General features: G+C 49.2%; 1 protein-coding gene across 3 annotated transcripts; it reads left to right on the forward strand.

Annotated features, from left to right (window-relative positions):
- Window positions 1-269: 269 nt before the first annotated feature.
- Window positions 270-16,192, forward strand: CGREF1 (cell growth regulator with EF-hand domain 1). 3 transcript variants are annotated; one of them, XM_032849552.1, is made up of 7 exons: window positions 270-424; window positions 3,549-3,659; window positions 13,669-13,765; window positions 14,867-14,932; window positions 15,015-15,085; window positions 15,213-15,337; window positions 15,559-16,192. In XM_032849552.1, the coding sequence occupies exons 3-7, from the start codon at window positions 13,686-13,688 to the stop codon at window positions 15,997-15,999; spliced, it is 783 nt and encodes a 260-aa protein (XP_032705443.1). In that variant the 5' UTR covers window positions 270-424; window positions 3,549-3,659; window positions 13,669-13,685; the 3' UTR covers window positions 16,000-16,192. The 3 variants fall into 3 exon arrangements, with proteins under 3 accessions (XP_032705443.1, XP_032705444.1, XP_032705445.1); XM_032849553.1 differs by lacking the exon at window positions 3,549-3,659; XM_032849554.1 differs by lacking the exons at window positions 270-424; window positions 3,549-3,659 and having other exon boundaries at window positions 13,605-13,765.
- The last annotated feature ends 682 nt before the right edge of the window (window positions 16,193-16,874 follow it).

Raw genomic sequence — 16,874 nt, forward strand, 5'->3', positions numbered from 1 at the left:
GGGCGGCACCGCACAGTTAGACCTGCTTCTCATGAACACCAGCGTCACCATCTGCCTCTTCGTCTGTGTGTCTCTAAATGTCCGTCTCTCTCAGATCACGGAGATGCAGACACACACACACACACACACACACACACACACACACACACACACACACACACACACACGCTCGCACACGCGCGGGGACCGCGGGGAGGAAGCCCGGCGGGGCCCGCGGGGGGCTGCGGAGGGCGGCGGCCCTGCCCCCGGCCGCGCGGGCGCTGCGGACTCTGCCCGAGCCAGGGCGGCGGCGGGCCGGAGGGCGACGTGGAGCGGCCACGTGGAGCGGCCCGGGGGAGGGCCCGGCGGGGAGCCGAGGAGCGGCCGCCGCACAGCCTCTAGCCGCCGCGAAGCCGGAGCCCAGCCCTCGCCGCGCTCGCCGCAGGTGGGTCCGCGCTCCGCGTGCCCTGGCTGCGGGACACCGGGCTGGGCGGGCTGGGGGCCGCCGCCGCCGCCACCAAAGCCGGCGGGGGACGCGCGGGTCGCGGGGCGAGACCGCGGGGCCGGGGCGCCCTCCCGGCCTCTGGGTCCCCAGGCTGCAGGCGCAGCCCCTCTGCGTCCCCCCTGCGGCGTGGACGGGGTTGGAGCGGCGGCTCCCGCCTCGGGGCACTTCCCGGGAGGAGGTCCGGAGACCAGGGAAGATTCTCTGGAAAGCGAATCCCGAGCTCCCTAGGTGTGATGATGGGGTTCCACAGTTCCCCACCCGCGGTTCCCTCCGGTGTCTCCTTTGTCGCTCTGACATCCTGGGAGGGGGTTGGGGGCTGGCAGGAGTTTCATCGTCATTTGGCAGATGAAGAAAAGGGCGGGGGGCTGGAGAGGGGCCCCAGGTTATCACCCAGCTGGAAGTGGCAAGGTGAAGGCCGGCTCTCAGGTGTGGGGCCTTTTTTGGCTGTAGAACCGCTCTGTCTTCTTTTGGCGGGGGGCGTGTCCTGGGAGGGACGGGGCACCAGAGGGACAAGTCAAGTGTTAGGATTCAGTTCAAAATAACTTTCGGACAGTTAGACTCAGCCAGAAACGGAAAGGATGCCCTATGAGGGGCTGGACTCCTGACCTGAAAGTCAAGCGAGGGCTGATGGCCATTGACAGGGATGCTGTGGAAGAAAGTTTTGCCCTGGATGGAAGCTACCCAAGATCAAAGGCTCCTGCCACATCCTAGATTCTCTGGAAATATTCAGGTGCCAGTCATTTACCCTGCATTATCCTATGGCTTCTTCCCCAGGCTGTTACAAGGCAGGCACCGTTATCCCAGGCTCAGAGAGGTTAAGTCACTCGCCTGGATCACACTGTCAGGACCCAGAGGCAGGATTTGATCTCAGGTCTGACTCCAAGGCTGGGCTCTTCTCACCTGTGCTGGTGCAAAGGCCTGAAGAAATGTGAAACCTGAGAGTCATTGTGAATTTGAGTGTGTTCATGTGCGTGTGTGTGAAGGATGTGAAAAACTACAGAGCTACATCACGACCGTTAACTAAGAGCTGTGGCTTCCAGGTGGTCATGAGGGCAAATCACATTTGTGTGCTCTATAGTTGTAGGGAATGATTAGGAACACCTTTGACGGGCAGTGGTTCAAGAACGGCTTTTTTCCTGTTGCTTACAGAAGCTTTTGTAAATGCTGAGAAATGTCTTCAGCGTGAACAAATCACATTACACCAACCTCATGACATATTACTTGAGGTACCTTAGCTTGACTTCCTTTAAACAACAGATGTAGGCCATGCAGTTATTTAAGCTTGTGACATGAGCTATAACCAGAATGCTCGGGTTGTCAGGAGGGCCCAGGGCATTCCAGGTAGAGGGTGGAACAGCTTGGGCAAAAGCACTGGAAAGTGAAATCGAGAAGCACTTGCGTGTTGGGGGGCAGGGGGACTCCAGTAGCCCTTCTGTTTGAAGCCAAGTGTTGGTGTAATGGAGCACTGGAAGATGAATATAGAATGCTGACCTGACAGCTGATTGCAGAAGGCCTTGAACGCCAAGGTGAGGACTGTGGACTGTAACAGAAATAGGGAGTCTTTGAAGATTTTGGAGCCTTGGTGTTCTAGCTAAGGAAGATTAATGTGATGTGGATATGGAGGGTTCTTTTTTTTTTTAAGATTTTATTTATTTGACAGAGAGAGATCACAAGTAGGCGGAGAGTCAGGCAGAGAGGGGGGAAGCAGGCTCCCTGCTGAGCAGAAAGCCCAATGCGGGGCTCGATCCCAAGACCCTGAGATCATGACCTGAGCCGAAAGCAAAGGCTTTAACCCACTGAGCCACCCAGGCACCCCTCCTTTTTTGTTTAGATTTATGTATTTGAGAGAGAGAGAGAGAGTGTGTGTGTACAGGGGGAGGATCAGAGGAAGAGTGAAAAAGAGAATCTCAACCAGGCTCCTTGCTTAGGACATGGGGCTTGGTCTCCCCACCCCGAGATCACGACCTGAGCCAAAATCAAGAGTCAGATGCTTAACTCACTGAGCTACCCAGGTACCCCTGGAGGGTTCCTTAAATGGAGAAGATACTGGAGGCAAGGACAAGAGAGAGGCTACTACATTAATTTGTGCAAGTAATTTGTTACGCACTCCCTATCCATTGTAACTGGGAGAGGGGAGTACTGTTATCATCTCTTTGTGCAGATAAGGTAACTGAAGTTCAGTGAGGATAATTAATTCACCCAAGGTCGCAGGGACAGCCTGTGGTGGGGGCTGGTCCCAAAGTTCTGTTCTCAGTCCACTACACAAAAAAACCTTTTTTTTTTTTTTTAAGATTTTATTTATTTGACACAGAGAGAGATCACAAGTAGGCAGAGAGGCAGGCGGGGGGGCGGGGCGGGGTTTCAGGCTCCCTGCTGAGCAGAGAGCCCAATGTGGGGCTTGATCCCAGGACCCTGAGATCATGACCTGGGCTGAAGGCAGAGGCTTAACCCACTGAGCCACCCAGGCACCCCCTGAATTGTTACATACATGAAATGGATGCATAGGACCAAGAGGAGGAGGATAATAGTAATTCATGTGGATAGGGTTCAGGACCAGGTACGTACTTTCGGGGCCCTGGGCAAAAACAAGAGTAAGAATTTCAGGATGGTGGGCACCTGGCTGGTGACTCTTGATATCAAGGTCATGAGTTCAAGCCCCACACTGTGGGTGGAGCATACTTATTTAAAAATATAATAATTTCAGAATGGAGTCAGCAGAGCATTACGCTAAAGCCAAGGGCCGCTCTGAGAGGTGGGCCCCGTGTCACCACTGCCCAGGTCACACACAGTCCTGATTACTAAGACAACTTAACAAACCACCTCACAACTTAGTGGCTGGAAGCCAGAACGTTGACCTTGGTCATGAGCGTGCAGTCTGGGCCTGGCTGTGGAAACCAGTATATGTCTGCTCATTCCGTGTGGACTGGGGCAACTTGAAAGCTGGGAGTTGGAATCACCTGAAGGTTTGCCCTCTCACCTGGATGGTCTCGGGCTGGGGGAGATGAGAGCAGCCGAAGGCCGGATGGGCTGCAGCTCCTCAGGCCTCTGCGGTTTCCCCACACAGTCTTTCCAGCGTGGCGGCTTCGGGGACGCCAGACTTCTTCCGTGGCGGCTCAGGGCTCCACAGGGGCCTATGTGCGTGTGAGGAGACAGAGGGAGAGTGAAGCAGAACCAGGTACAAGCTATGGCACCTTTTATGACCCACACCTTTATTTCAGCTCTTCGTTCGAAGTGAGTGGCTAAATCCATATCGTATGTAAGGAAAGGCAAATTAGACTTGGTCCTTTGTGGGAAGGCAGGTCAAGGAATTTGTAGACCTGTTTTGCAAACCAGAACATTTGGCCTAAGGAGGGAGTAGATTAGTGGAATCTGAGGGGTGCTTCCCCTTTATGCCCGAATTGCTCCCACTGGACGGTCCTGAGAAGCCCGGATAATAGGTTTTGACAGCTCTGAGGGATTTAAATTACTCCAACGCCTCCTGTAGGCCCAGGTCCTGGTAGTAAACAGATGGGGTGAGGGTGCAGGAAACAATCTGAGGGCATCCAGGTGGGGAGACCAGGAGGGTGTGTGTGTGTGAAGCCACCGCAGAGCCAGCCAGAGAAACTTCTGGAGGGAAACGGGCGCATTTGTGTATAAGCAGGCACTGTGCAAAATGTGTAGGATGTGTACAATCAGGTGTCACTGAACCCTTACCGCACCCCATGAGGGGTGCTCTCGTCTGCCTCACATAGATGAACAGCCTAAAACACAGAAGCCTCGTGGTTCCAGAGCCAAGCCTGGGGTTCAGGCCGCCTGAGGTTGGGGCCCATACCCTTCCCTTCTAGACTGTGTGACCTCTTTCTCAGTAACTCTGTTTCCCTGTTTTTCCCTCAATCACTGTCTAACATCTGTATATTTTCTTATATATTTGCAAGCTTTAAGAAAAAAAAGGAGAAGTAATTCTACTTTATCATCTCACTTGCAAGATAGTGCCTCACACACAGTGGGTTCTTAATAAATAGGAAAGCAGCAAATAAATTTTATCTTTGTTCTACAAACTTATATTTCTATTTGCCTTCCCTGGAGATGCTCACCCTCTTGGTCTTCGGCCACAAAGGTCTTTGACATCTGTTGCAACCCAGGCTGTCTTCTGTGGTATCTAGTCCCAGGGTCTCTATTTGCCAGCATTCTCCTGGCTGCTTCTGGCCAGCGGGCCTTCTCAGCCATTACGTGCCTCTTCTTCTATCTTAGATACCTAAACTCTCAGCTGAGCCCAGCCTCCACTGCCCGGCCTCCCAAGAAACCCAGCAGCACTCTGCACATAAAGAACCAGGGCCCTCTGCCCCATTGACCTGTACCCTCCTACAGCCACTGCTTCCAGAATGCTCGGGCACCCCGTGGGCTGGAACTTCTCCCTGATCCTCCTGGCTCAGGCGCAGGCGTCTCAGTCTTGCATCTCCTCTCAGTCCCCAGAGGCTTTCTCTTGAGACTTCTGTCTTTCACCTCCTTGAGGCAGGCTGTGGTGAGCTCCCCCTCCCAAGAACCGAGGTAGTTTTGAACCCTACTAACAATCCCCTAGTCCTCTCTCACTTGTCCTGTTGTACTTGACTTACAGTGTCTTTCATGATACAGAAGTTTAAGCCTTTGATATTTTCACATCTATTTTTTCCTTTAAAAATTACAAGTCAGATCATGACCTGAGCCGAAGGCAGAGGCTCTAACCCACTGAGCCACCAAGGTGCTCCTGCAATATCATTTTTTAAAAAATCATTTGAGAGAGAGAGAGCAGAGAGAGAAGCAGACTCCCCACAGAGCTCAGAGCCCAAGCAGGGGGGTGGGGCAGGCCTTCCCCCCAATCCCAGGCCCTGAGACCCTGACCTGAGCTGAAACCAAGAGTCAGGTGCACAACCTACTGAGACACCCAGGCACTCTGCAATATTTATCATTTTTAATTGCTCTGTCCTTTAATATGCTTTGCTTAGCCATTGCCTAAATATTAGCCATTCCGGTTGATTATGTCTCTTTCACTAATATGAATGGCATGGTTATAAATATCTTTATAATTCTTTTTCCATTTGAGTTCCTCCCTCTGTAATCCTCAGGATGGTATCACTGGGTCAGTTTCATGGCAATTACCACACATTTCCAGATTGCTCTCTAGAAAGTGTCAGGTTTGTAATCCTTCAAACAACAAAGACTAATCCTCACTGATTTAATTTCTTTAATGGTTATAGGACTATTAAAATTTGCTATTTCTTCCTCCATCAGTTTTGCTATCAAACTTTTCTAGGAAATTAGCTCTGACCTCTAAGTTTCCAAATTTCTGCTATTTCCATAGTTATGTTCATTGCCAATGTTCATTGCCAATGTTCTTTCTTTGTGCCTTTTCTCTTTGTTCTTAATGTGTCAGAGGTTTGTCTATTTTATTAGTCCTTTTAAAGAAATACCATTGCCTGGCTTTTCTCGCTCTTCTCAGTCGTATTCCTAATCTCTACCATCTTTTGTTTTTTCTTTATTTTTTTAAAAGATTTTATTTATTTATATGACAGACAGAGATCTCAAGTAGGCAGAGAGGCAGGCAGAGAGAGAGGTGGAAGCAGGCTTCCTGTTGAGCAGAGAGTCCGATGCAGGGCTCGATCCCAGGACTCTGGGATCATGACCTGAGCTGAAGGCAAAGGCTTTAACTGAGCCACCCAGGCATTCCTCATTTCTTTAAGTTTATTCTGTCTTACTAGCTTATTGAGTTGGAAGCTTAACTCACGAACTTTTAGCACTTTCTTCTTAAAAGTCATGCTTTTAAGTCAATCCACTTTCCCTCTGATACTGCTCTGTCTACCCATCTTGTTTTCACGCATATTTTCCCAGTATTATCCAACTCTAAGTATTTAACAGTTTCCATTATGATTTTCTTCTCTGAACCACATGTAAGTATGCCTTTTAAATTTCCATATATGTGGGGTGCCTGGGTGGCTCAGTGGGTTAAGCCGCTGCCTTCAGCTCAGGTCATGATCTCAGGGTCCTGGGATCAAGTCCCGAACCAGGCTCTCTGCTCAGCAGGGAGCCTGCTTCCCTCCCTCTCTCTCTGCCTGCCTCTCTGTCTACTTGTGATCTCTCTCTGTCAATAAATAAAATCTTAAAAAATATATATATATTTCCATATATGTGAGATTTTTTGCATCATTTTTGTTGTTGGTTTCTATATAATTACATGTTAGTCATATAATATAGCGTGAGACAGAGTCTTTGTTATTCACTGAGCCATGTGCTCTGGCCCATTACTTGTCAGTTTTTATAAATATTCCACATGTATTGAGAAGAATATGTACTTGCTAGGGGATTGGTCTCTCATTTGTTCATTAGCTCAGGCATATTAAGTTTTTTATTCAACCTTCTACATTCTTACTCATTTTTAGTCTGGTTCATGCTTCAAATACTGGATGATGTCTATTAAATTCTCCCACCACGACGGCAGATTCGACTTTTCTCCTTGTAGTTCTGCTAGTTGTTTTTTTTTTCTTAAGATTTTATTTTTTTAGAGCAGTTTTATATTCACAGCAAAGTTGAGCGGGAGGTACAGAGATTTCCTGTATACCTCTGTGATCCCCCCTACATGCACTGCTCCCCCACGATCAACATCGCAGGCCAGACTGTGCATTCCAGACAACTGGAGGAACCCACACTGACACATCATCACTCAAAGTCCATAGTTTACATCAGGGTTCATTCTAGAACATTCTGTGGGTTTGGACAATTGTATAATGACATGTCTTGTCATTGTAGTATCATAAAGAGTAGTTTCACTGCCCTAAAATCTACTGTGCCCCACCTCTTCATCCTTCCACCCCAACCCATAGCAACCACTATTTTGACTGTCTCCACAGTTTTGCCTTTTCCAGAATGTCTTACCGTCGAAATCATACAGTGCATAGCCTTTTCAGATTGGCTTCTTTCACTTAGTAATATTGATTTAAATTCCTCTAGGGCTTTTCATGGCTTGCTAGCTCATTTTTTTTTAAGATTTTTTTTTTTAATTTATTTGACAGACAGAAATCACAAGTAGGCAGAGAAGCAGGCAGAGAGAGAGAGAGAGAGAGAGAGAGAGAGGAGGAAGCAGGTTCTCTGCTGAGCAGAGAGCCTGACGTGGGGCTCAATCCCAGGACCCTGGGATCCTGGCCTGAGCCGAAGGAAGAGACTTAACCCACGGAGCCACCCAGATGACCCTAGCTCATTTTTTTTTTTAAAAGAGTTTATTTATTTGAGAGAGAGGGAGCATGAGTAGGCAGGAGGGGCAGAGGAAGAGGGAGAAGCAGACTCCCCACTGATCAGGAAGCCCGATGTGGGGCTCAATCGCAGGACCTGGAGATCATAATCTGAGCCGAAGGCAGGCGCTTTAACCAACTGAGCCACCCAGCGCCCCAATAGCTCATTTCTTTTTAGCACTAACTAATATTCCATTGTCTCGGTATACCACATTTCCTTCCTTCCTTCCTTCTTTCCTCTCTGTCTCTCTCTTTCTTAAGATTTTATTTATTTGACAGAGAGAGATAGCAAGAGAGGGAACACAAACGGGGGGGAGTGGGAGAGGGAGAAGCAGGCTTCCTGCTAAGCAGGGAGCCCAGTGCGGGGCACGATCCCAGGACCCTGGGACCATGACATGAGCTGAAGGCAGGTGGTTAATGACTGAGCCCCCCAGGCAACCTACCACAGTTTATCTCTCCATCCACTATTGAAGGACATCTTGGTTGCTTTCCAGTTTTGGCAATTATGAATAAGGCTGCTATAAACATCTATGTGGGGGTGCCTGGGTGGCTCAGTGGGTTAAAGCCTCGGCCTTCAGCTCAGGTCATGATCCCAGGGTCCTGGGATCGAGCCCCACATCGGGCTCTCTGCTCTGCAGGGAGCCTGCTTCCTCCTCTCTCTCTCTGCCTACTTGAGATCTCTGTTTGTCAAATAAATAAATAAAATCTTTAAAAAAAAATCTATGTGTAGGTTTTTGTGTGGACATGATTTTTTAGCTCATTTCAATAAACATGAAGGAGTGGGATTGCTGAATTTGCTGGGTTGTATGGTAAGAATGCATTTAACTTCATACGAAACTGCTTACATGTCTTCCAAAGTGGCCTCACTGTTTTGCATTCCTACCAGCAATCAGAGTTCTTGCTGCTTCCCATCCTCTCCAGTGTTTGGTGTTGTCAGTGTCCTGGATTTTGGCCATTCTAATAGGTGTGTAGTGTTATAGCAGTTTTTAAAAAATATTTTATTTATTTATTTGACAGAGAGAGAGAGAGCACAAGCAGGGGAAGAAGCAGAGGGAGAAGCAGAAGCAGGCTCTTGCAGAGCAGGGAAAGCCTGTTATGGGGCTCGATACCAGGACTCCGGAATCACGACCTGAGCCGAAGGCAGTGGCCTAACCAACTGAGCCATTCAGGCGCCCATGGCAGTTTTTATTTTAGATGTTTTGAGGCTATGTTATTAGACATATACCAAGTTCAGAACTATGGTATCTTCCTAGGGTATTAAATTTTTATGAATTTTGTAATGACATTCTTTTATCTATGATAATGCCTTTCATCTTAAAGTCTAGTCTAATGTCTATAAAGCTGCACTAGCTTTCTTTTGTCTATTATTGCTTTTTTATTGTTTTATATATCCTCCCATCCTTTTTTTTTTTTTTAAGATTTTATTTATTTACTTGACAGAGATCACAAGTAGACAGAGAGGCAGGCAGAGAGAGAGAGGGAAGCAGGCTCCCTTCTGAGCAGAAAGCCCGACGTGGGACTTGATCCCAGGACCCTGAGATCAGGGCCCCAGCCTAAGGGAGCAGCTCAACCCACTGAGCCACCCAGGCACCCTCCTCCCATCCTTTTGCTTTCAACCTGTGTCTCTACTTTTTAGGTTAATCTCCTGAAAATTACATATAACTCTATCTTGTTTTGTATGCATTTTGGTAATTTCTATTTCTTTTTTTAAAATATTTTATTTATTTATTTGACAGAGAGATCACAAGCAGGCAGAGGCAAGCGGGGGCGGGGGGCGGCGGGTGAGAAGCAGGCACCCCGCTGAGCAGAGAGCCCAATGCAGGGCTTGATCCCAGGACCCTGGGATCATGACCTGAGCCGAAGGCAGAGGCTTTAACCCACTGAGCCACCCAGGCACCCCGGTAATTTATATTTCTTAACTGATGAATTTAAAGAATTTATAGTTATGACCACCGATAAACTTAGATATATTTTTACCATCTTAATTTATATATTTTTTTGCCATACTTTTTCATTTTTTAAGTTTCTCTATTCTTTTTTACTGCCTTCCTTTGAAATGATTTTTTTTTTTTAATTCCATTCATGGGGAGCCTGGGTGGCTCAGTCATTAAGCATCTGCCTTTGGCTCAGGTCATGATCCCGGGGTCCTGGGATGGAGCCCTACATCAGGCTCCCCGTTCAACAGGAAGCCTGCTTCTCCCTCTCCGACTCCCCCTGCTTGTGTTCCCTCTCTTTGTTGTCTCTCTTTCTGTCAAATAAATAAATAAAATCTTAAAAAATGACGCTATTTTAATAAAAATTCCATTCATTTTTTTCTCTGCTGGTTTGAGGTCATACATTCTATTTCTTCCATTTCTGTTTTTTTAGTGGTTCTCCTTAAGACCTTTCCGTGAATATTTAACAAAGTTGCTCAATATGTCTACTCTCTTCCCAAACAACTATCCTCACCTTACATCTTTTTTTTTTTTAATTTACTTATTTGACAGAGAGAGAGATCACAAGCAGGCAGAGGGAGAGGGGGATGCAGGCTCCCTGCTGAGCAGAGAGCCAGATGCAGATGCGGGCTTGATCCCAGGACCCTGGGACCATGACCTGAGCTGAAGGCAGAGGCTTTAACCCACTGAGCCACCCAGGCGCCCCCTCACCTTACATCTTAATGTTGTCCAATATTGTAGTTTAGTTCACCTTTTTTTGCTCCCTATATTAATGTAATTATCAGTCTATGTTTGTTTCTGATTTTTTTCTGCTCACCATTTTTCCTTGCATTTCAAACCCTTCTGGGATCATTTTCCTTTTTCCTGCAGTAAATCCCTTAGAATTTCCTTTAATGGAGGAATGTTGGTGGCAAATTCTCTTATTTGTTGTTTATTAAAATTGTTTTTGTTTCACCTCATTCTTGAAGATAATTTTGCTGAGACGAGAATTCTAGAATGACAGTTCTCCCCCGCACCCCCCACACTCCCCCTTCTCAATGTGTTAAAATACTGTACTACTGTAACCTGGTATCACTGTTGCTGTTGAGAAATCAACTATCAGTCTAATCGTCCTTTTAGGGATTTGTCTTTTTCCTTCTGACTGCCTTTAAGACCTTCTCTTTTTCTTGGTATCATATAGTTTTCAGAATAGCTCTGGGTGTGTATCCTGTTTATTTAGCTTTCCTTGGATTGTTGGGCTTCCTGGATTCGAGTATTGTGTTTTTGCAATAGATTGGGGGAAATCTCAGCTGTTATATCGTAGAACAGTGCTTCGGTCCCATTTCTCCTTCATTTTCCATGCCACTTAACCTGTGTTTTATATTTTCTGTCTTTGGCTCAATGAGCTACCTCCTGGATAATTTGTTCATTAATTCTCACATCGTCTAACTTACTCATTGCATTTTAAAATTAATCTTTTCATTATATTTGCGGAAGTTATATTTGGTTCTTCTTCAGATCTTCTTGGTCATTTTTATGCTCATACTCTTTTCCCATAGTTTCAAGCTTCTCTTTAATTTCTTGAAACAAATTAAATATACTTCATGTTCTTGGTATGATAATTCCAGTGTCCTTCTTTTGCAAGTCTGGTTTCACCCTCTATTGGTTAGCTGGCTCTCACTCACAGTGTCTTATTTCCTTGTGTGTTTATGACTTTCTGGCTGTGAGGTCATGCTCCATGACCCTTTACCAATGGAATTTCTTTGGGGCCTGAATTGGAATTGTGTGTCTCGGACAAGATGTGTATTTTCCTTTACTAGTTGACTGGAGGTACTCTCAACCAGGTACCACTTAAAATGCAAGCAATGTGCTTTGGCTTTTGAACCACAGTGGTAGCTTAGTTCAGGCCTTGGACCCACATTAGAGCAGGCTTGTTACAAATGCTCAGGGAAGACTTTATCCCTTCCACCCAGCACCAGGGTCAAGACAGACAAGATTTATGCTGACCTCCCTTCTTGTGGCACATTTACTTTTTGTCCACAAAAAAGTATGTATTGAGTAGGGCTGTTTGAATCCCAGCTCTAGGTTGGGAATCTCCTATTAGTCTCCTCCCACTGGGTGGGTCCAACCTTTATCTCTGAGCTCTACTACTGCATCAGCCACTCCAACTGATAGTGCAAATTGACCAAGGTTTGGTTTGACAGCCAAAGCCTACTTTAAGCTCATTCCCCCTCGGGATTACTGTTGCCCTGTGCTTTCTGTTTCACTGGACTCAGAATTTCTTACTTTCTTGCCAACTCAATGCATTTGTAAAGATACTTTCTATTTTTAGCCAGCTTTGGAATGACGTTCATTGGGACAGTTCCTATCATATTCCCAGACATGGAGGTTTGGATATTTTTCTAGATGACCCTTTCAGTGAGATGTGTCCACGGCAGTTGGGGTTAGGGTTAACCTAACCCTAGTCTAACCCTAACCTAACCTGCAGGCTCCCTGCAGAGCAGGGGAAGCCTATTATGGGACTCGATTCCAGGATTCCCGGATCACGACCCAAGCCAAAGGCAGAGACCTAACCAACTAAGCCACTCAGGCACCATGGCAGTTTTTATTTTAGAAAATCTAAAGCTGGGGTTTGGATTAACCTAACCCTAACCCTGAGGGCCCCCAGCTGATGATACAGAGATCTCAGTTCCAGCTCCCTCCCTCGGATGGGCCCATGACTTGTTTTCTCTCTTGGGTGTGACAACTGGAGCTCAAAGATCTGTTTTGCAGCCAATGTTCGTGAACACCTTTAGGGAACTGTGGTTTCAGCACCCATTTGGCCGCTGTGGATTATGTATATGCAGAGAAAATATGCAGAGAAAACTAAAGACAGTTTCTGTGCCTCTTGGTAGATTGACCTTCTTGTAGACTTCCGTGTTTGGTTGTTTCTTCCTCAAGGCAGCTCTGCATAGCTACAGGCAGCTTCCCACATGCATCTTCCCATGGGCAAAGCTGTGTCCCGGCACTGGAATCCAGCCTTCCCCTGCTTCTGCACCTTGTTAGGGCTACGGAGCTCTTTGAGAATCTGATGAAACCGACAGACTTTCCCCGGGAGAATTCTGTGCCAGCCAGAATGTCAGGGACCCTGACAGTGGTTCCTGATCCTCTGCACCTGAGGATTTGTCTTCCTAGAGATGGGGGTGGGGTCTCAGGCCTCAGCTATGGCGGGTGTGTGCTTCCTTGGGAATTGGTAGGATCTGTACACCTACCTGGGACTAGTCAGTAAGCTTCATGCTCTGTGCTTCTGACTGATCCTTTCTCTCTTTAACTCTTTTCATATAACCAAGAGCTTGTGTTGCCATTGGGCCCGCACAGTGAAGGTCTAAGGGGAAGCTTTTGTTTTTTCTTTTCTATTGGGATTTCCTAAGAGAAAAGAATAGGTCCTGGGGCCACTGTTGGCTTGACTCTGATTTGTTTCAACCCTTACCTGAGTTTAGATCTGTTTCAAGGAGTCTGAGCCTTTACTGATTTGTTCTTGGGTGAGTTTTAATAAATACAGGCTAATAATCTGCCTCTGCATAAGTCTTGGTCTTTTTGTGACACTCTGCATTTCTGATCTGGCCTTTTTCTTAATGTCTCTGAGCTAGTTTCCATTTGCAAAGTGAGGAACTGGACTGGGGTAGATGTACTTAAATTGTACTTCTCTGAGCACCTCCGTCTGGGGGGTGAGTGGGAGGATGGGGTTGGGGGATGGGCGGGGCACCACAGAGTTGGGGATGGGTGTGGGGAGGGACTCCTGCCCCCAGAGCTGCTTCTGCCACAGTGGATCTGCTTTCTGTGCTTTACACACTGGGTCCGGAGTAAGATTTGTTTCCAGCAGATTCCACAGGGGATGGCTGATGTCTGTGTGGGCCTCCTCCCTGAGCAGGAAGGAGTCCTGTCACCTGGCTGTGGGTGGAGGCAGGGAAAGAAGCAGCTCCTGTCTAACCCTCCTGTCCCCTCACTCTGTGGCAGACATCCCTTCCCCTTGACTCCCTAACTCTGTTCCTAGTTCCAGTTCCGGCAAGGATGTTGTTACCTTTGGCAACGAGAATGTTAGTGCTGCTGCTGCCCCTGAGTCAGGCTGCTCCCAAGGACGGAACTGTGAGGTAATGGGCTCCAGAAGGCAGGGCCATAGGCTGGGATATAGGGAGTCTGGAGAGTCTGAGGGTGCGGTGGGCCCCTCTGGGAAGCAGGAGCCTGGGGTGTATGCTCCTGGAGCTCTGTATCCCCCATCTTCCCCTGACCTCTGCCACCTCTGCCTATAGGAGTGCCCTTCGCAGAGCGGGCAACGGGACATCTTTGCTGGGATCAGTTCCTCTGGGATCCCGGGCCTCAGTTCTGAGGGGGTGTGAGGCTTGGGGAAGGAGCTGTGGGTCGTCTGGGATCTGGGGCTTCAGTTCCGACAGGGTATGAGGCTTGGGGAAGCAGCTGTGGCCCAGGAAGGGGCTGTGCTCCTCTTCTCCAGACCTTCTGTGAGAATACCAGAGCCTTCGAGATCATTAGCAGATCTTTTCTGTTTTGTGTGCTCATCTGCCTCAAGGCTCCGGTGTGAAGACCACACTGGGTATGTGTGTGGACAGAGACAGAGCAGCAAGGCTGGCAGCAGGGACAGAGGCTGCCGCAGCGGCTCCTGCAATCTAGCTTCGCAGGTCTGGACTGATTTGGGTCAACCAGCAGCCCCGTCCAGAACTGGGAGCAAACCTTGGGCTTTAAGGACTGAGAAAGAGAGCCTGAGCAGATGGAAACTCCACAACCATCATGCATGCCCTCAGCATGTGTCGTGGAGCAGATCCGGTCTGTGGAAACCAGGGCAGTGCCTCCGGGCGAGTCAGAGGCTTGCCCCTTGGCCCGGGCCCCAGAGCTGAAGGGTGACCGCGATCCCTGCTATCCGGACACCCACTCACTGTTTTCTTGGGTCTCCAACTTGTATCTACTAGGTGTGTCCTCATCTGGCCTCTAATCAGACACTTTATTTGGGTTTTCCCTTAACGTCTAAGTTAGGAATCTGTAAAAACAGTCCGAGGGAGTGAGGTTCTGCTTCTGAGACCAGAAGGGCCTCCACCCCACAAGGTTTTTGCAGAATTTGAGAGAACAACGCCCTTTGGGTCTGGGGAGAGAACTCTGCCGGGAGCTTGAGGGTGGGTGGCTGGTAGGCCGGATCCTCAGGGAGGCTCTTTGCAAGCCTGGCCCTTCTCTCTCTCCTCCAGGCTGGACCCTGAGGTGCAGCAGCAGCCCCTGTCCAACCCCTTCCAGCCAGGCCAGGAGCAGCTTCGGTGAGTGGGCTGGGCTGCGGGGTGGGGGTAGGCCTGGGTCTGCACACTGGCCTCTGGGGCTGACTTTCCCCGTTTCTGGCAGGCTTCTGCAGAACTACCTACAGGGACTGGAGAGGATGGAAAAGGAGCCCGAACACATGACCCGGGAGCAGGGTGAGGGGTTGGGCACTGGGGCCAGCGGGCAGGGGCTCCGGGGCAGCACACCCAAGACTGACCCTGGGCCATAGGTCACCCCCTGCCTGTTCCTGATGTCTCTTCTGATCCGGCTTCTCATCCTTAGTTCTCCTCTACCTCTTTGCCCTCCACGACTATGACCAGAGTGGACAGCTGGATGGCCTGGAGCTGTTGTCCATGTTGACCGCAGCTCTGGCACCTGGAGCTGCTGATTTTCCCATCGCCAACCCGGTAAGCCCTGCTGGCTGGTGGGGGAGGAGGGCTTCTCCCACGAAGGAGACTCAGCTGCTTGGGGCTTCAGTCTTTTTCATCATGACTATTTTGGGGAATCCACTAGGAAAGAAGTGCTCTGAGCCTGCCTGGCAGGGAGGTGGGGAGGTGTGGGGAGGGTCAGGGCTCCTGGGAACATGTCTGTTCAGTGTAGCCTGTACGGCAACTGTGTGCTTCCACAGGTGATCCTGGTAGTGGACAAGGTGCTCGAGACCCAGGACCTGAACGGGGATGGGCTCATGTCCCCTGCAGAGCTCATCAACTTCCCAGGAGAGGCCCCAAGGCACACAGAGCCCGAAGAGCCCCCAGAGCCACAAGACATTGGGAGGCAGCCCCCATTAGCTAACAGCGTGCCAGGACAAGAGCTGCAGGGAGCCTTGGGTCCCAGAGAAGATGGGGGACAGGTAGAGGCCAGAAGGGAGTCCTCAGAGCCTGTGCAGGAGGCTGGGGGACAGGCAGAGGCTGAAAGAGAAGTCCCAGGCCCTGCAACAGAGGCTACAGGACAGGCAGAGGCCAGGGACACTGTAAAGGATGCAGAGGATGCAGGGGAAACACTGGAGTCTAAGAACACCCCAAATGAGTTTGAAGTTCATGTTATTCAACTGGAGAATGATGAGATATGAACCTTGACGAAAGAGATCTGCACCCGCAGAAGTCTCAGTACCAGAACATGAGCCCCGAAGAGTGGGGCGTGTAGGCTGGGACCAGGACTGCCTCTTTGTCCGCTTCCTGGCCCCCAGAGGGGCAGCTCAGGGAGACCTGAAGTTGAGGGCGGCAGCTTTAGGGCCCAGACAACCAATAAAGAACTGATGAACTTATGTGCTTGGGCCATCTACTTCCTGGTGTGGCTGGCCTGGCCTCAGGGAGGGGCTTCGGCTTCCCCAGTGGTCCCAAAGGGTGCTGAGATGCAGCAGGAGGGCCCAGCCGGCTGCAGACAGGCCGGGGGAAAGGGCACTGCCTCTCCCTGGGGCCCAAAGACTCCTCTTCCCCTTCCTCTGTGGTTCAGACACCCCAGACCCTCCTGCAGCCCCACGCCGGTCCTCCCCACCACCCTGTAGGAGCCCTCCCCAGAGTATCAACAAGATCTACCACTTACTGAGAGCCCAGTACACTTCAGGCATCATGCCGGGCATTTTCTACATTGATTATATCCTCACAAGAATTCTATGAGCATGCAGAATTAGCTCCATTTGGCAGATGAGGAAAATTGAGGAAGACTGAGTCAGTAACATACCCAAGGAGACAGCACAAATTAAGTGGCAGATTTGAATTCAGGTGTGTCAGACTGCAAAGCCCATGGTCTTTAGCACAGTCTGGGGCCTCACCCTGCCCCAACTCCCTTAGGAAACCTGGCTCATTCCCAATATGCCCTCAGGCCTGGTCTGGGTCCCAGGGGTACATCCGTGGATGAGGCACTGCCTTAAGGACAAGGTGGCCCCAAGGGTGGGGCTTCAGGCTCCGGGACAGTCACAGTGGAGATATTTTTGGACCATGAAGC

The sequence above is a fragment of the Lontra canadensis genome, unplaced genomic scaffold (genome assembly GCF_010015895.1).
Source record: "Lontra canadensis isolate GAN:19392208 unplaced genomic scaffold, GSC_riverotter_1.0 scaffold232, whole genome shotgun sequence".
Lineage (NCBI taxonomy): Eukaryota > Metazoa > Chordata > Mammalia > Carnivora > Mustelidae > Lontra > Lontra canadensis.